The 20,704-nt window shown below is 38.2% G+C and overlaps 1 protein-coding gene across 1 annotated transcript; it reads right to left on the reverse strand.

The window, feature by feature from the left end:
* Window positions 1–1,304: 1,304 nt before the first annotated feature.
* On the reverse strand, window positions 1,305–19,908 carry Pfdn2 (prefoldin 2). Its single transcript, XM_067157306.2, has 3 exons — window positions 19,682–19,908; window positions 18,844–18,967; window positions 1,305–4,324 (listed from the first exon to the last, which is right to left on the reverse strand). Exons 1-3 carry the CDS (start codon window positions 19,819–19,821, stop codon window positions 4,151–4,153), a joined length of 438 nt encoding a protein of 145 aa, XP_067013407.1. The 5' UTR covers window positions 19,822–19,908; the 3' UTR covers window positions 1,305–4,150.
* Between the last annotated feature and the right edge of the window lie 796 nt (window positions 19,909–20,704).

Consider the following 20,704-nt stretch of genomic DNA (forward strand, 5'->3'; position numbering starts at 1 on the left):
ACATAAGTAACAGGACAGATTCAGACAATGAGTACCTAAATATTATTGGTGGAATTAATCATCAGAATTTGACAAGGTCAATAACAGTGATAAGAAAATCATAGAAAGGTATAAGATCACAAAAAAGGATTCAGGACTCTAAACAATTCTAGTTTACATCATAAATAAAGTTTCAATTTGCTTCCCATTTTGACACCAGTGTACTGTGCTCATCTGTTAAAGAATTTTTCAATTTCTCTAATTATACTGTAGTATTATGATAATGAATTATGAAGTAGGCAAGAAAGTGAATTACAACAAAGATTTGTGGATGTAAAATATAGTGTTTTGTACGTTAGTCAAAACTACCGTGTGGCATGCCCCGTGCCACTTTTGTTGGAAAACAGGCAGTTGGATATTTCTCTCTTCCAGAATAAATGGATACCAGCAAATTACGTATGAATGGCTTATTTATGCTTTATATTTCTGGAGCGTTAGTGATTGTTAACAACTAACATAACAAAAATTAATTACGCTCACAACCAAAAATGTAATCTGCCTGACAAGAGTTAAAATAATAACGAAAGACAGTTTGGATAATCAGAGTAAAGCTAAAAGCTGCTCATACAATGAACTCCGAACTGACATAGGAGCTTACGACTTACTCTTCCAAGAAGACGACTTTACTACATATGTGCTTGTTATGTGTGATAATGTGTTTGAAATCTGTGAATATATTTCAAAAGTGCTGTGTTCTGTTAAAGGCAATTTTCTTTAAGTATGATAGTCATCTTTCATTGATATTTCCCACAGTCTCTAGTTAACTTGGATCAGCTCTGGTCTCAACTGATCCGACCGAACGATCTTCTAGTGTACCTACAAGTGATCAAGTGGTTAACATACCAGATTTTTTGTGTGCCCAAGAACCTAAGTTTCCTTTGGGTCAGTGTTGGTGAATTTTGAACACAAGAAAATTTACAGCATATTGTCGTTCATAGCGGTGTCCAAAATCATTTGAAAAAACACTTCAGGTTTCATTGCACAAAATTCTGTCGCTTTATTAACCCCAGTCTATGAGCGAGCATAGCCTGGAGCAGCAGAAATGTTTCAGACTCGCCGCCAGTGGAGATTGCAGCAGGCTTTGACAAGATATTAAAAATCAGGAACAAACTATGCACGCCATTAGTGTGTTTAATTAGAGTTAAATGTCACTGCCCAAGTTACAACCTTAGAAAACTATTTCTACCATGGCTGCGCAATGTGGAGATGTTCTACACACAAGTGTAATTTTGGACACTGCACTCATAAAAATCATCACAACCTAGTAAATTTTCTTATATGCTGTTTATTCATAGTGTTTGCCATTAAAAATAAATTTTACCTCATATAACCTGTATATATATATATTTTTTGGCAACAAAATTACGTACAACACAGACGAGTTGACAAACTATTGTGTTAACACATTGATGACGGGCCCTGGAGATCTCCATATTACTGTGGCCAGCTGTGATTGACAGAGCCCGGAAATCTCCGTTTTTAGACACGGTCATCGTTTGCAGCTTGCTGTGCTATCTGTAGGTCAAACTTAGAACAACTTGCAAGCATGTCGTGGAGCAGCGGGATCATAAATGTTACGTAGTGATACATTTTTCCACTTGCATGCTCTTTGCAGCCATTATAACTACACGCATACACTATACTTACATGTCAAGAGCCCACGGCAATGTTGCCTTACGTGACGACAAAATATTTTAAGATTTATACGCAGATTCATTATCTGATGTACCACATGGGTCACTGGCCTTGAAAATTCTTGCAAGACGGGCTGCAAGAATTGTGGTTTTCATGCACGTCGTATTCCCTTGATCACTGCTACAATTTGGTGGTGAGACTATAAGTTTCAAATGATGCAGTCATGGAATATACAGTGTAAGGCAGTTATCACTGTAACGTTCTTTGAACCTTCATGTAATTAACAAAATAATATCAGAAATGTAACAGGTATTCCTTAGAGCTTCAGTGCGGATGTCAACATAGCGCGATGCGATCATGCATGCAGATATTTGTGATTACAGTAATTATGTGCAGACTGGTTATCATATGTACTGACAGTAGCGGCTATTGGGGGGGGGGGGAATTATTTTATTCCATTTTAGCTGCCCGAAACAGGGAATTATTTAAAAAAACAATTTGTAAAAATCCTGTTGTCTTTTTATCTGCCAATTTCTTTAATTACCGGTAAGAAAAATACTTGGCGGAAATATGAATAGAATGTCATTCATCATGGCTAACCAAATTATACAGTGCCACAGCAAGTAGTGAAGACTTGCGGAGCAATGTGTAGTATGTTCTATGATGAAGGGCAGCAGGGGTATATTTTTGCCTAGGTCACTCGCAAGTCGCGGTCATATGTCAGTCTGGCAATCTCCTTCAAGATGTATCTGCTCAGTTAGTGTCTATTACTTTGTTAATTATGTAGTCAAATACTAAATGACTTTTTTAATTGTATAATCGTGCTGTATTTCTATTTAATTGTAATAGATGCGTAATTATTGTTCCTCTGGTGAAAGTTTTATTGTATAGTACTATTATTACTGCACTTAAGTTGGTAGACTGTCAACCTTCTATCAAAATTTGCTCCGAAGGCATCAAAAACTTACCATTTTATTGCAATTTCTTTCAATGTTGTCTATACATTTTTGTGCCCCCAGTTCTCCACTTAAAATTCCCAATCGCCACTACCATGTAATGAGAGACAGTGAATTGGATATTCCTAATGATGAATGGCTAACACTAAACCAGGAGTAGCCATAAAGAAAAATCCTTGCATACTTGATGCAGTAACAGTGTTCTCTCCAGAAATTTTCGTCAGCCGGGTGGCAGGAATGAGTAACCGGGCGAGGTGAAGATTTAACATTGAAATAAACAATTTTACAGTATTTACATTTTAATTTGGAGCACCCAGTGACTCATATGTATTAATATTATTTAACTAGCACATATCTAGGATGTGTTAGCCGCGTGGTCTGTAAAAACAGCAATAAGTTGATGAAAGCCGCAAACAAGGTATTTCTACTACGCTCCGCTGAGAAAGACTAATAAAAGGGAAACCACAAAGTGTACTGCTTTGTAAGGTATCACACCGTAGAGACTACTAAGCAACCTAGTGATTACGTGATCCAACTCTGAGGTCAATATCATGAATACTTTTCAAGTTAAAGTAGTTAAGTGCAGCAGTGTAATTATTTTTCTTGGAGACTTGAACTATCTCATCAACATGAGTAGCAGGCTCCACTCAGGGCCCGTCATCAATGTGTTAACAATATACCAACGGTCAAGTGATTTTCACATTACAACCTTAATTGTTATTGATCGACAGACTTGTTTCTCTTTCGAAGATGCAGACCGAAGTCTTCGGGAAACAAAGAATTTCTACTCATTAATTCTCCGACATAGCCAAATCCCAAAAGATCATGTCTATTTTTTCTTTTGCAGTTTCTGGAGCTGCTGAGCAGCCAGAATTTTGTCCAGCAGGATTTTTAAGCACTGACATGGGGCCAGTATACTTGAAAACTTTCAAACATCACTGAAATTAAACCTGCCAACTTTACCACCTGAGCTATTCAGCCCAGTACAAAAGTCATTCCGGGGAATGTAATACTAAAATTATTTACCAAAATCAGCTTACACAGAAGCAAAGAATACATGCATAAATACTATATTTTTAAGACTACAACTAACAAAAATTGTGATCTAAATGGAAGAAAATATCATAAAACTCTGAATCTAACGTGAAACTGAGCTAAATTTAAACTTTTGAAGTCCACAATCAAGAGTCCTATAACACACATTTCCAAACCACCGCTGACAATACGGTACTTAGACATGATACGGTATCTTATATTACGAAATTATCTTTATTAGAGGCATGGCAGAATTTACCTACAATGATCTTCAAATGGTGAGAATGTTTTGTTTCATTAATTCTAAGACAACGGCATGAAGGTTCGCTATAAATTAGAGTATTTAAAAATGTTTCCGCATGATCGCACTGATTATCAAACAACACACACTTTCAGTCGTTATGTACCACGATACACCTGGCAGGCAAATGGCTCTGTCCCCTGAGACTTCAAAGACGAGTCCACCACTAAGTTCGTTGCGAGCTCTACATAGGTTGTTCTACGAGAACGTTGCCAGTGCGAGGCTTCTGCTCCCCTTCAGCCTCTGTCGCTGCCTCATCTTGGCCTCGAAGCCTGATGTTGTATTTCTCCTTGTATTCGTTCAACTCGACGCCCTTTTTGGACAGCTGTTCGGACAAAGTGGAGATGACGTTGCCTAGCTGTAAGAAAACAAAACAAAGTTGACGTTAACTCTCTTAACCCTACAAGTGCCAATGTAGTGGTTTAGAAAATATTTAATAAAATTGGTAAATATCAGAAACCAACATTATAGACACCACTTTGATCAAAAAGAGTTGTTTCACAATAAGAATACATATAAAATATGAAAATATTAGAACTAAATATCCTTTATAAGAAAGCAGACTTTTTGATGGTTTGAATTTTTGTTATCCTGAAAAAAAAAAAAAGTGAAATTGCACAAAAAATTTCATCATAACAAAAAAGAAATATACAAGATGTTCCCCATGTAATGCTGAAATAACCACGAAAGTTTCAAGAAAATCTGTACATAATTAGCACTCCCGGATAACTTTATGTCACAACAGGGGAAAAAGAAAAAAATAACTTTTTCTTGCAGTTTATTCTGATTCTACTTCCTCTTCTTGGGTTTTCTTCCTTTTGTGTCTCCTTGCTCTAAAGAGGTGCTCTGATTGATTTGATCCCAGCATGTGTTATGGACTGCCACATTACATGCTGGACAACAATGTCTGGATCGCCCTCACTCTTATCCTGTCACTGCACATACAGCACATTTCCTCAGTTGTCTGCAATGGTGTATCGTCATCTGACAAATTAACCAAACTTCCTCCAGCCTCGCCTGGAATTTCAATGTCCTCAGAATCATTTTCACTATCAATTTCAGTAAAGTCACTACCCTCATCAAAAGCTTGTAAAATATCCGATTCAGTTAGCAATGTTTTTGATTTCAACCAAGCCATTTTTGTTTATTACGTTCACATGACAACTACTAGATACAAGATTTGTATAGACATGAAACTCGAACAAATACTACCAAAAGCGACAATAGTGGTGATAAGTGTGAACTAGAAACGTTAAAGTTTTTTTATTACAAATGTTTAACCAACAGATGACACAACAGTCAAGAAAACACACATTTACTGAGAATTTCAAAGAGTGATCCTGGCACCACAGGAAAGTGCACTAAGCCACATTTAGCAATCCTTGGCACCTAGAGTAGGCAAAACTTTATCTGACCCTGTAATAATTAAGAGAGGAATTCCTCAAGGCAGTATTATTGGAACTTTATGTTTTCTTATCCTGTGTATGTAAATGATATAATTTTTTTTTTTTTGCTAGTTGCTTTACGTCGCACCGACACAGATAGGTCTTATGGTGATGATGGGACAGGAAAGGGCTAGGGGTGGGAAGGAAGTGGCCGTGGCCTTAATTAAGGTACAGCCCCAGCATATGCCTGGTGTGAAAATGGGAAACCACGGAAAACCATTTTCAGGGCTGCTGACAGTGGGGTTCGAACCTACTATCTCCCGAATACTGGCCACACTTAAGCGACTGCAGCTATCGAGCTCGGTAATGATATAACTAAAGGAGTGGAATCAGAGATAAGGCTTTTTGCAGATGATGTTATTCTGTATAGTTAATAAGTTACAAGATTGTGAGAAACTGCAAAATAACCTTGATAATGTTGTGAGATGGACAGTAGGCAATGGTATGATGATAAACGGGGTTAAAAATCCTGCATTGATGGGGTGAAATTCCTATTGGGGATTATTGTAAGTACCTAGGTGTTAATATCAGGAAAGATCTTCATTGGGGTAATCACATAAATGGAACTGTAAATAAAGGGTACAGATCTCTGCACATGGTTATGAGGGTGTTTAGGGATTGTACTAAGGATGTAAAGGAGAGGGCATACAAGTCTTTGGTACGACCCTAACTAGAGTATGGTTCCAGTGTATGGGACCTCACGAGGATTATTGGATTAAAGAACTGGAAAAAATCCAAAGAAAAGCAGCTCGATTTGTTCTGGGTGATTTCCGACAAAACATTGGTGTTCCTCACCTAGGTGTACTAATCACAGATGCCGGTATTCCTGTGGTGTTCCTCATATAGTGGATACTAATCACAGGCAACAACCCAGACCCGTCGTGTTCCTCACAATGGTACTAATCACAGGTACTGGAAAACCCATACAGACTCACCTTCTGTTGCTACTAATCACAAACCAATTGTGTACCTAACATAGTGGTACTAATCACAAGTAAAGGCGACCCATGGTGTTCCCCGTGTGATGGTAATAATCACAAGTAGTTTTATGGTTTTAGTACAAACATCCCTTGGTCGCCCCTTGCGACAGGCAGGGGATATCGTGGGTGTATTCTTCGTCTGCATCCCCCACCACAGGGTGTAGACAGAGACAGGAAAAAAAATGAAGGGACCCGTCACTTCGAAAAATGAAGAAAGGCAAGAGGCACGAAGGGCGTGAAAATGAAAGACTCCGTAGGCCTCGAATGCTCTAATACCGTCGGGGTCGCAAGAAAACAAGAGTTGACCAATGGAGGTCAGACAAGATAGAGAAAAGTGAGGAGCCTGGCACAAGTAAGTGGAAGCAATGCCAGGACTCAGCTAAGGGCCCCGTGGTCTCCAACCCACGCTCCCAAGCTGAAAGCCCCTGGGTCCCCTTTTAGTCGCCTCTTACGACAGACAGGGGATACCATGGGTGTATTCATGTGCATCCCCCACCCAGAGGGGGTAAGTGGTGTATTGGAAAATGAAGTATATTTTATCCTAGTGGCAACTCTATGGTTATGAAATAAATAATATGTGGCATACACTAGGCTAGGTATTGCCAGCTGAGTGAGATACCTTAGAAGCCAGCCGGCTCAGCACTAGGAAGGGGTGGGAGCAACTCAAAGAGGAACAGAGAGGAAGTTCGTCATGTAACTGTGTTCTGTACTCGACATCTCTTCAGTATGCAGTGAACGTACCGACACGACCTAGCAGTTGAAATCCCCCTGTGGGTGGGGGCGGTAGAATAACACCCATCGTATCCCCTGTCTGTCATAAGAGGTGACTAAAAGAGGCCTCAGGGGCTCTGAACTTGAGAGGTTGAATTGGCAATCATCGAGCCCTCAGTTGAGTTCTGGCATTGCTTCCACTTACTTGTGCCAGCTTCCTCACTTTCATCTATCCTATGCAACCTTCATCGGTCAACTCTTGTTTCTTTCCAACCCCGATGGTATTAGAGCATTCGAGGCTTAGGAAGTCTTTCATTTTCACGCCCTTCGTGGCCCTTGTCTTTTTTTTTTTTTTTTTTATTAAGATAATTTAGAGTCACTTTAACCCTAAGGTCTTATCGTGACTTCTAACTGTAGAATTTACATTAAATTACAGAGGGTGAAGAATGGAAAAAAATATAAAAGTGGTATTTTAAACTGAACAGTTAAATTTTTGAATACAGGCCAGTGTCTTTGAAAAACTTGATAATTTGTTTGCACAGTGAAGGAGATGAGTGTGTCCCCTTAATATCCTTAGGTATACCGTGGTACTGGCGCCATTTGTCATACAGTGAACAGTCTGTTATGATGTGCTTCACAGTCAGCACACTATTGCATGTTGTACAGATGGGAGGCAGTTTCTTCTCAAGGAGGTAGCTGTGACTTATCTTGGAGTGGCCAATTCGTATTCTAGTTATTAGGACTTGATCTTGCCTGTGAAGGTTGTGAAGATAGTGTTGTACTGTAGATTCCGTTGTTACTTCGTGGAGTTTGCTGTTCGAAGTTTGAAGCCATTTTATCTTCCACTGTTGGTATAATTTTGTTTTAGCATAGGCAATAATGTCAGTGTGAGGGGTAGCTATTGTTAGATCACCTAACGGGAGGTAAGTAGCGTCTTTAGCTGCTTGATCAGCAGATTCATTGCCTTGAATACCTCTATGAGAAGGTATCCACACAAAGATGACTTGTTTGCCTTCTTTCATGATGTTGTTAAACAACAGTTGTATTTCTTGTACAAGGATGTGTTTCGATGATGGACTTTCTATTGCGTTTAATGCACTTTTTGAATCAGAAAAAATGATGGTGTTATTACAGGTGCTGGTTTTCAAAATATATAGCATAGCCTGCTTTATTGCGTACAGCTCATTAGAGAATACTGTATAGTAGTCAGGCAATCGGTATAGCATGGTACGTTCAGGATATATAATCCCACATCCATTTCTTTCCTCACATTTTGATCCATCAGTATAGATTGCAGTGTGCCTTGGGTATTTATTAGAAATTTCAAGAAATAATTGATGGTAGTGAGATCTGTCAGTTTCATCTTTGACACTGTAATTTATTTCAAAGTTAATTTTTGGAAGGGTAATAGTCCATGGTGGGACATTAAGAGAGTTGTCTGTGAGGAGTATTGGAGGGATATTTAAATTTAGTTCTTCAAGAAACTTGGCTATTCTGACATTGAAAGGCTGTGGTTGTGATCCTGATTTAATGAGTGTACCTTGATGCTTGTTAGGAAAAGCATACAACTTAATTCTTGATTCACTCATAGTTGCTACCTTGAGCGCGTAAGTCAAACTTAGTTGTCTACGTCTAATTGTGAGTGGTGGTTCATTTGCTTCTATTTGAATGCTGGCTACTGGACTGGTACGGAAGGCTCCTAGAGCAATTCGAAGAGCTGAGGACTGGATGGAATCAAGGATTTTGAGTGAAGACATTCTTGCGGAATTGTATACAATGCTGCCATAGTCTAATTTAGCCCTAATAATGGCTTTGTACGTGTTCATTAGCACTTGGTAGTCTGCCCCCCAGTTCTTTGCTGCCAGGATCTTCATTATGTTCAGCCTTCGCAAGCAGTCATCTTTAAGGTTTTTCAGGTGAGGTATCCAACTTAACGTAGTGTCAAATAAAACTCCTAAGATTTTCATAGTTGTTACTGTTTCAATTTTGTGATTGTCCATGTACAACTCAGGGTCTTGTACAGTATGTTTACATTTGGAGAAGAGTATGCATTTGGTTTTAGTTTTGGAAAACTTGAACCCTGTAACTTTAGCCCATTTTTGGATATTATCAATTGATTCTTGAAGTAACTGTTGAGTAGTTAATTTATTTCTTCCTGCACTTAGTATAGTCAAATCATCGGCAAAAAGGCAAGCCTTTACTGGTAGGTGAATGTTGGAGACAATGCCATTTATTGCAACGAGGAATAATGTGACACTGATGACTGATCCTTGGGGAACTCCATTGTCAATGGTTACTTCATGTGAAAGAGTTCCATTTGTCCCGACTTGAATTCGGCGATCTTTAAGGAAATTATAAATTAAGTGAAGCATGTTTCCTGAAATATTATGTTTCATCAGTGTTTCAATTAGATAGTCTTTCCACACCATGTCATATGCCTTCTCAATGTCTAAACTAACAGCTATGAGGTGCTGATTATTTAGGAAAGCTTCTCGGATTTCTGATTCTACACATACCAGAGTATCTGTTGTTGAACGTGCTTGACGAAAACCATTTTGTGCATCACTAAAAAAGTGTATATGTTCCAAATACCAGCGTAATCTCTTGTTAACAATTTTCTCCAGTAGCTTACACATTGTATTTGTCAAGGCGATGGGACGATAATTATCTGGGATCAAAAAGTCCTTTCCTGGTTTGAGTATAGGCACTACAATAGCACAACGCCATTGATCTGGAAATAGTTTGGAACTCCATATGTAGTTGAAAATAGCAAGTAGATAATTGAGTGCACTATGTGGAAGCTGTTTTAAAAATTCATATGGAATGGTGTCTGGGCCAGGACTAGATCTGCCGCATTTGTTGAGTTCTGTAACCATTTCTTGTAACTGTAAAGTATCATTATAAGCATAGTTCGGTGTAGGTACAGTTTCACTTAAGTCTATTGGATCTCGAGTTGTTTTCATGTGAAGAAATTCAGGTTCATAATTGTTATCGCTAGAGATTTCTGAAAATGATTTAGCCAGTTGATCAGCTATTTGTTGAGGTTCATTTACAATTGACCCAGCGACTGGATCTCTTAGAGAGATAATACAGAATTTATTGTATTTGCCACTTATTCTTTGGATTTTATTCCACATAACTTTTTGTGAAGTTTGGCAGGTTAAGGAGGAGATGAATGTTAACCAGGAGGTTTTCTTGCTTAATTTTATTTTATTTCGTGCTATTGCTCGGTGTTTTTGAAAATTGATTTTATTTTCAGGCGTAGGATTTCTTTTGTATATGTAGTAAGCACGGTTTTTATTTTTGATAGCCTCTTTACAGGAGTCATTCCACCAGGGAACCGTTTTCTTGAAGGGTATAGGAGCTGTTTTTGGGATGCTCTGGTCAGCAGATTTAATTATTACTTCAGTGAAGTCTTGAACAATATCATTGATGTGCTTAGAAGGAAATTTATTTGTTGGAGTTAGATCGTTTAAGTAGTTATTTACAATCTTTCTAAATGATTGCCAATTTGCCTTATTTAAATTCCATTTACAGAATTGGAGTTTTGATGTGTTGTCTGAAGAACTTTGATCATCATTAATTATGATGGGGAAGTGGTCACTTCCTTGTAGAGTTGAATAAATGGACCAGTTAAATAGTGCAGCTATGTCTGGCGTACATATAGTTAAATCTATGCTACTGTATGTTCCGTGTGCTATATCAAAACGAGTTGGAGCAGTTGAGTTCAATAATACTAGAGTAAATTCATCTAGTATCTTCTCTATTTCTTTCCCCCTTGCATCAGTATTGCGACTACCCCATAAACTGTTGTGGCTATTAAAATCACCCATCAAGATGAAGGGTTTGGGGAGTTGGTGTATTAGGTTTCTTAAATCATCAGCGTGAGATGTACTATTCGTAGGAAAATAAACATTACATACACATATAGCTTGTGGAAGGTATAATAAAACTGCGACTGCTTCTAAATCAGTAGTTAAAGGAACCTCTTGATGGTGTAAATTATTTTTAACATAGGTGGCTACGCCTCCACTTGCATGATTTGGATTAATTCGGTTTTTATAATGTACGTTGAACTGTCTTAAATGGGAAACAAAGTTGTCTCTAAAGTTAGTTTCTTGTAGACAGACAACTGAAGGCTGATGTTTATTTAGTAGAAGTTGTAAATACTCTCGCTGTGATCGAAAACTGTTGAGGTTCCATTGAAGTAATGATATAGTCATAAGAATGACAAACAAGTGTAGAGGGAATTTTATCATTATTATGAAAGGGAAGTAGAGTCATCGCTGGAGTAATCTGGAACTAAACTGTTAATTGCTTCTCCTCTGTTTTCACTGCTAGCCTTAAGCAGTTTCTTGACTATTCGAGTACTCCTGTTCTTAATAGATTTTTCAGTGTAGTATGGATATAGTTTTTGAAGGTCTTGGGCTAAACCCTCTAGATCTTGGGTGTAATTGGAAGCTATTGCTGCAATGTCATTAACTCCAATACTGTTTTCAAAAAAGGATTGGAGTTGTAAGTAATTGAGGGGAAAGGACTGAGGGTTGGCTTCTAGAACTTGCTTAATTGGCTTAAGCATATCACTAATAGTTGTGCTTTCTTTTTCTGTCTTTGGTTTCTTGTAAGTTTGTTTTGTCTTGTGTTTCCCTGTCTGTTCACTTGTCTTAGGTTCAGTTGTTAGGGGAGGTTCCTTAAAATCAAGGTCTTTTCTGCCTGTAGTTTCACTGCTAGATAGTGATATTGGTCTCTTTGATCCAGCAAGATGAACATATGAGGGGTTTTGAGGGCATTCCAAATGAGAGGTTAGAGTCGTTTCGCCTGAGGGTAAAGGCCCACAGTTTTGATTTTGAGAACACTGAAGAGATGTAGATGTAGCAGTTGTCTGAACAGTAGTTTGTGAGGGAGTACAGGTAATATTTTCTTGACAGTTTGTTTCAATTTTTTGTGTATCCTCTACTAGTTGGGGAAATTCTGTTAGATTGATCTTGCCACGAGAATGACTGTTTTGATTTAATGAGGAGCCTTCATTTATTATTTCATCATTATCAGGACAGTTTCTAGCTAAGTGCCCCTCAGTTTTACAAAGAAAGCAGGTGGGTGTGTCAGAGGATAAATAAATCCAGTAATTGGTACCCTCATATTCGATTTGGAGTGAGTCTGGAAGTTTGTTAAAGTCTTCATTTTGAATATAAATCTGTCTCCGAAAACTGAGAATGTGAGAAAATCCGGGGATTGTTAAACCTGCTCTAATAGGTGATATCTTTGACATTGGTTTAATGCCGAGTTTGAGAAATTCTTCTTCAATAACAATATTAGGAATCACAGGGCAAACATTGGATAGAATAACTCGTTTGTTTTTAGTTAGGAGAGGTCTTATTTCCAAGGAGACATTATTTATGAGAATCTTAGGATGTTTTGAAATTAATTCTTCAACACACTTTTGACTTGCAAGGAAGATACATATTCTTCCATTAGATATCCGTGAGACAAATCGGATGTTACTGGGGCTAGTGACTTTTCCAATTGCTAGTATATAATCTCGGATACTAATACCATCGCAGGATTCAATAACAATAGCTTGATCTTTGGTAGGGTAGGATTGCATTGTTGCAGAGTAACTTAACCTTGGGTTGTTAGGAGATTGATTAAGTGTGTTAGGAACAGTAATAGAGGTTGTCATGAGGTTACCTGGTTCACCGGTACGGGTGGGAATTATGCTTTCTTTATTCTGTCCATTCGTGAGGTTACTTGAGACTTGCTGATTTTCATTATTTAGATTCATTGAGTTAGAAAAAACTTGCCGACCTCCATCAACAGAGGCGGCCATTATCGGTTAGCTAACAAGATGAGGTTATAGGTATGAGAGTGATCCTTTAATGAACACTAATCTCCACAACGCAGATTTAAAACCACACTCACTACAAAAGTACTTAGCAGCTTCACTCTGGTGCTTCAGACGGTAAATTTTAGCTTAGAATGACCGATTATTCAATAGTTCCAAGCGACAATATTACACGCGAACATCATGTAAGTCACTGCCATCTTGATCTCGGCCCTTGTCTTTCAATGGTCAATACCTTAATTTTTCGAAGTGTCTGATTCAATCCATTTTTCCCCTCTCTGATTATTGTGAACAGAGGACGGTTGCCCAGCTGTACTTCCTCTTAAAACAATAATCACCATCACCACCTATCACTTGAAAGTTTACTTCAAGTACAATGCAATCGTAAAAATGAAATATTAATTAATAAATAGTATTTTTACTAAATAAATATGACAAGTGTCCTAGAACCTTGGTCTAAATGTTAAGAAAAATGTATTCAGGAAGTAGTGAGAATGATTTTATTTTTTTCATTTTTATGCATAACTAGCTGTAGTACCCGGTGTTGCCCGGACAGTTTTTTAATGTTTTAGTATTACCAGTTTTGTGTGAAGTGAATCTTTATTGAGATGTTGATTGATATGTTTCGATCTATAAACATGATATTGTATAGGCTTTTGGACTTGTGTCGTGTCAAGAAAATAACGTTTCGCAGAAAACTGTGCTCAGCGTCCTCAGAAGAATTCTTGACTGTCCACGAGAAAGGCTTCTTAAACACAGTTTTCTGCGAAACGTTAAGAATTTCACCTTATTTTCTTGACACGGCACAAGCCCAAAAGCCTATACAATATCATGCCTATAAGTACGGGCCGTGAAAGCATTAATGGAAACATCTTTCGATCTATTTTGTAGTTTTAGAGTTATTTAGAGTGTTGGATTTCAAGTTTTAGATGATTTAATTTTCGAGTAAAACTTTGTCCCTGCAGAAGCACAAATTGACTGGGAAGTATTTGATCCTTTCAAAAAAAGTGATAACTATATTTATAGATATGTACACGATTTCAGTATTGAGACTGACACCAATCAGCCTTGCAACCCCAAAAGCAGTGGATTCAACACTAACCTTGGTCATTTTAGACTTTACTTTTAACACCATCTCAGCCCCCGTCCCAACGGAGGCCAAATGTGTACTTGAACGGTATTCAGAGCGTCACAATACATCTCAGCGCTGATTTTCAGGAGCTAGCATTTTGCTTCAATCAAGCAACTCGTCTTCGACTTCTACACAATTTTGGGACTTCATATTCATTAAATTGTGTTGTGACTTCGCGCCTGATAGTACAGGTAAACCCCGTTATACACGGATTCGTTATCCGTGATTTCGCATATACGCGATTTTGGTTTTAAGTCTAGTGATGCCATCTGTTAACAGTACGTGAAAGCTGTAACGCCTTAAGACGGGTACAGACATGCGTGCCAAATTCTGTAACGTACATTATGTCACGCGTCAAGGTTAAAAGGGGACAAGCGCATCTCTACACGCATCATCTGTCGTGTTGTCGAGACGTGAATTGTCAGTTCCGGTCAGTAGCGCTGTAAAGATGCATTTGACAGGTTTCGTATTTAAGACGCTGGGTAAAAGGAAATAAATACTGCCTGTCTAAGGAAAGAAGCGTGTACCAAATTTGTATAAGATAGAAACCAAGTGAGAAGTTTTGGATTGCTATGAGAAAGGTGAGCGTATTGTCTGATTGCAGCTGGAGTATGACAACCATCCAGTGTCACAGTTCAACTCAGTGACCCCGTAAACAATGTACTTATTCGACATTAATATCAGTCATTTTCATTTATATTTCACTACCACCCCTTGGAGTGCTAGGGGTGTTTTACCCCAACAGTATTTTTTTCAGATGGTAAATCATGTGAGTATGAGGCTATGCTGGAAGAAACACACACACATTTGTAATTTTGGTCATTTTGGACATTATCTTTTCCACCCCCTCTCATCTCCATGCCCATGGGGACTGAACATTGACCTCAACAATATCCGGAGTGTCATTATTCATCTCAGCAACCCTGTAAACTATGGGCTGTACATTAATATTTGTTGTTTATTATTTTTATATTTCACCCCTCTTTCTGTGTTTTTTAATAATTCACCCCTGCCCCTAGGTATGATAGTGTTGTCATACCTCCATGCAGTTTGTCTCCTGATAGTAAGTAGTAAGTGTACCAAGTTTGGTTGAAATCACTCCCATAGTCCCAAAAAGTATGGATTCAACACCAATATTGGTCACTTTTAGTTATAATTATATTTCGGCCCCTTCCGTGGGGCTTCTAGGGGTGTCTTACCCTCACAGTATTTTCCCCAGATAGTAGGTAAAACTTGTACCAAGTTTAGTTGACAGCTATGCTGGAACATACACACAAACATCCATAATCTCTGTCATTTGGACATTTTTTCTTCATGCCTCTCACCTCCCCCTGCCGACTGGGGCTCAACTTGAACTTAAAACGACAACCGTAGTGTCACTATTCATTTGAGCAACCCTGAAAACGATGGATTCAACATTATTTTCGATTATTTTAATATCTTATTCCCCGCTCGCCCCCACCCAAATGGTGCTGAACTTGGACTTTAAAAAAAATCCAGACTGTCACTATTGATCTCAGAGACTCCGAAAACTGTGGATTTGACACTATTTTCAATTAATTTTATATCTCATCTCCCCCTCTCACTGCCCCCCCAACCACAAAGGGAGCTGAACTTGGACTTATAAAAAAATCCTGAGTGTCACTATTCATCTTAGCGACCCTGAAAACTATGGATTTAACACTATTTTGGATTATTTTTATATCTCACCCCCTCGCCCCCCACTCCTAAGGGTGCTTGGGGTGTCTTACCCCCACGCAGTATGTCTCCTGATACTAAGTCAAGTAATACATACATACATACATACATACAATGAAATTTATATAATTATACAGACTCTTCTTTTCTCGCTTGGTGGGGGGCTCTGCCCTCAGTTGCTCTTCGTTATAAGTGGGTGATAACTCACGTCATTCCATTGTCGATATTCTACATTTTTCACAATTTCTTAAATGTTTTTTTTTCACACCTAATGCACAGCGACATTCTTCAAACTGGACAGACCTATCAAAGTTGGTCCTACGATATGAAAGTACATCGTAATCTATAATCTTCATCTCCGTATTGACAAACTACACAATTAGAAATCCTTTCCTATTTCTAAATGAAAGTACATTTCAATCATAGCAAATTGGCAATTAAAATTAATGAAATTACATAATGGTTCCACCTTTTCAATACATGTAAATTTAGTAATGTTAGGTTACATCACTAGTTGATCATAAACGGTACCGGTTTTGACCCTAAGTTCCGGGTCATCATTAACCGATCACTCATATACAGAAAAAACAATGCAAGGTAAATACAGTAATGTAGAAGATAAGAGTTTTTTTACCAGACGTAAGTTCGTGTGGAGCAGTACAACACGTGACTATAGCACTGTGCTTTAAAAGGGTTCTAGAGGTCGCTGAAAACCAATGTTAAGAAACAGAGATCGGACATGGGAGAGAAATTACTCAAGGAAAACATGACAATTTTCCTTTGCAACATCCCAAGAGCATATTTCGGCTATGATCCATGGACTACCTTCCGAATACTGATGAGGCGTGCAGCGCTGTGGTTAAGGGGCCCATAGATGTGCATTATTATTGCGCAAAATGGATTGTACAATATATTATTAGCTGCCCACAGACATACAATGTTACTGCACAATAATCAGGTTTGTGCAATAAATAGAATCTTGTGGAGATAATATTGCGGGTTGTGCAATTTATTCTACAAAGCGGTCATAGACGTACAATATGTGTGGAAATACAGTCAGTCCATGTCGGTATTTTGTTTGGTGAACACTCTTTTCTGTATCACGAAGCCACTTCACTTCCTTTCGAAAGTTTGTACGCAGAGAACCGATTTTTAAAAAATAACTTCTTGCCTATCGTCGTTCGGGTAATTTTCACGATATTTCTTAATAAGCACCTCGTTCTGTTTGCCTTTTTTAACGCAATTACTGTAATCTTTGCTCTTAACGTCCCATAGAGCCGGAAGGCTTAGATAAACTCCAAAATAAACTTTTTCACCACCTGTTTGGGACGCAATATTGCACAACATTGCCAACACACGGCACAGTATTTTGCGATTTGTGCAATATATTTCAAACACTTTTGATTTCGTACAATATATTGCACAACGCTTCAATATTAAATATACACTATAAATGATACTGCCCGAACTCCGATATTGCACGTCTATGTGCCCCTTTAGAGATGGAGCAAGGTGAGTGCGAGTGGAGTTGCCACTGTCTTCGCTCTTCCATTTGGACCACCTATGGCTTGCACAGGGAGTGACAGTGCTCTGTGCCATACGATACCTGGATAGAGGAGTGGAGGCAGCGTGTGACATCAGTGTTACAACTTTGATATCACTATAATTTTGAACAGTTTCCACCCATTGGCACTGTAAGGCTGGCAAGGTCGTTTATCACACAATACCAGAACAACTTGATACAGGTCAAGCAGTGTAAGGCCATCTTGAGGGCTGCCGATGGTGGGGCTCGAAACCACTATCTCCCGAATACTGGCCATACTTAAACGACAGCAGCTATCGAGCTCGGTTTTCCTATTTTTACTCCAGACAAATGTTGGGGTGGAACCTCAATTAAAACGACTGTTGCTTCCTTCCCCGTTGTAGACTTTGGGTTTACCGGGCGAGTTGGCCGTGCGGTTAGGAGTGCACAGCCGTGAGCTTGCATCCGGGAGATAGGGGGTTCGAATCCCACTGTCGGCAGCCCTGAAAATGGTTTTCAGTGGATTCCCATTTTCACACCAGGAAAATGCTGGGGCTGTACCTTAATTAAGGCCACGGCCACTTCCTTTCCACTCCTAGGCCTTCCCTATCCCATCGTCGCCATAAGACCTATCTGTGTCGGTGCGACGTAAAGAAAAAACAACCCACCTTAGGTTTTACCATAACAAATAAAATACATTGCTTAGGCTAACAATCTGCACCCAAAGTTTCCATTTCCCAACTTAGAAAACAAAGTAATTCAATAAATCACAAAAATAACATAGGTACAAGGAAAGGATAGAGCGAATACATGGACATGGAGATAGAACATATATGAAGCCTTAAGTGTGAATAGGGTAATAGCACAAGAAAGAACCTATAAATTAAGAAGGGAATCTTACAAATTTCACCTTGAATTACATGCAGAAGAAGCAGAGGTGTACAATGCCACTGTTGGGGACCCACCAACCAACTCTAAACAGTATCTTTACTTTTATAGTAAGACATCACAAAACAGAGGTCAATTTTCCAAAGCAGCAGGTGAAGGAACGCTGCTACTGGCCGAAATTATTCAAGGTGGTGTCACACTCATAACTCAGTATAGATACGCTTACCTACATAAGATGTCATTACCAACTACAGCACATTAAAAACTCTTAAACCAACAGTGATAAATTAATATACATATCTAAACAAAGTCTTATCCCTTATGCTGTAAAGAAACCAATGGGAAAAAGTTATCTTCTCCTCCCAACCTGGGTTTACAATTTCAACAGTTGGTAGCTTTCTCTGGGGACCTCAGTTTAATGCTAAGAACAAGAAAGCATTGTCTTCCATTTTTACCATATTGCTCTCTCACAGAGCAGGTGTGTATCATAACAGAAGTTCTGCCAAGATTACGAACATGATTATTTTATAAACTACATTGCTTAGGCTACATTGCACCAGAAGTTTCCATTTCCCAACTTAGAGAACAAAGTAATTCAATAAATCACAAAAATTACATACAAGATATTGTAAATTCAATGTACAATTTACCCAACTTACCTGTTCCTTATTTGTTATGAGGACAGGAAGAACATCTTTTACAGTCCGCTCACAAAGTACACCACCAATCATACGAAAACATTTTCGGTCTCCATCAACTTCTTTTAATGTATCGATAACTAGTCTGTGAAAGTAAAAAAAAATAATACTAGATATAAAATACCAGACTTATTTTGAGAAATCGGCTACATTGTAAGCACTTGATGAATGATAAAAGCTGAAATAGTGCATTAACTTTCAACCTTAAAAATATGTAAGGCTTGCTTACTACACTAAAGATTCTATTTCAAAATACTGACAGTCAAGTTCCCTTTTGAGTTAAGATCATCATCTATATAATCTACATAATTCCTCTATATTTACCTAGCCTCATTAGGTACTCCCTTGGACACTTAATTAAACAAACATTTTAAAAATAAGTAAGATATACAATTTTCTGAACGTTTCTACACAGATTCCTCATCAAGTTTCCATATATGGTTATACTTACTGGTCATAGGAATTCAATTAAACTAAGATCGACATGTGTTCACCATACGAAAGCATGGCAAAATAACGAAATGCCTTGTATAATTATATTATCCAAAATGCCGTACCGGTAACTAATGTTTCAAACATTTATGTCAAAAATATCTCGAAAAGTCAATGGACTATCGGGAACTGTTCCAAATATGTTGTATATTATTACCTCAATTTTCTCAATTAAAAAAAAAAAAAAACAGAGATTACTGAAGAAATCAGGAGTATTAAAATTAAATTTACATGCATATCTGAGATCACATGCATTCGTAAACCAAACAGTTCAGATGTGAGGGAAAGGTTAGATTTGGAAACTTACTTATGTTCATGCTGTTCAAGTTCCAGTTCACTGAGTTTACTGGCCAATTGTCGCTGTTCAGCTCGTAGCATCTGAAATCCATTGAAAATTTCTTCGTTCGTTTTTCCTTTGCCCTTTTGTTTCTTCCCATCACTAGCCATTTTCGTTCAATTACAGGAACTCCGCACCACACTATAAGAACTTCAGTGAAAAGCGCATTGACAGGATATCGATACGGATATGCCTTGTTACAGCATCGACTGAATTCGTGTCAAGGAGGTTCAAGTTTCCTCGTAAAATTTTCCCACGTTGAAGAACTTCTTTGAAAATGTAAATCATGGTATGGCATGGTATGGAATGCAACAAAATCTTGAAATCGTTTTTAAATATGTATAGCAAAGTTCTAGTATCTGCAAGTAATAAGAACACAACGAAATGTCGTAAAAACACAGATGAACATATGTTTTTGTGTTGGCAGGCATGACTACGAATAACACACTCTGGTAGAAGAAGTTGTACTCCGTCCTGAGCTTTTGATCTTGGTCGCCAGGAGAATAGATTACCTGGTATCTACTGCGCTCTGCAGTACCCTTGTGAAGTTTCGGAATTTCAACGTAGTCGGCGGGAAGACAATCGCTTTGACGGATGATGGATTTTCTGGCGGAAATTATTACGAATTAAATCCCATTTTGTATGCTGAATAATATGAAAAATTCTTCAGAAATAGACTTAAAAAACTATCATAGTGAATTCAGTCTTCAATGTGCGTGCCGGTCTTAACCTGTGAATGAATGTTGTCATGATTGTATCCTAAAAGAAAACTTTCTCCAATAAATTGGCACGATGGCAGCGTATTGCAGAGTAGAACAAGCTGGCAACTCAACTACAGAACTTAGGTGAATCATGATGATGATAGTGATTACTTTAATCGAAATCGGTAAGTAAATATGTGTACATTTCCTTTATATGTTTACATAGAACCCGGTTAAGCAGTCGCGGCGATTGGGAATTAGAAGTAAAGAGGCAAAAACATGTACAGAAAAT

Source organism: Anabrus simplex, chromosome 13 (genome assembly GCF_040414725.1).
Source record: "Anabrus simplex isolate iqAnaSimp1 chromosome 13, ASM4041472v1, whole genome shotgun sequence".
Lineage (NCBI taxonomy): Eukaryota > Metazoa > Arthropoda > Insecta > Orthoptera > Tettigoniidae > Anabrus > Anabrus simplex.

Coding starts and splice junctions, on each gene's coding strand:
- Pfdn2 (XM_067157306.2), bottom strand. CDS start 19,821: ATGGCTAGTGATGGGAAGAAACAAAAGGGCAAAGGAAAAACGAACGAA. Junction 18,968..19,681: donor CTTGAACAGCATGAACATAA/GTAAGTTTCCAA, acceptor TTACTTTCACAG/ACTAGTTATCGATACATTAA. Junction 4,325..18,843: donor TCATAACAAATAAGGAACAG/GTAAGTTGGGTA, acceptor GTTTTCTTACAG/CTAGGCAACGTCATCTCCAC.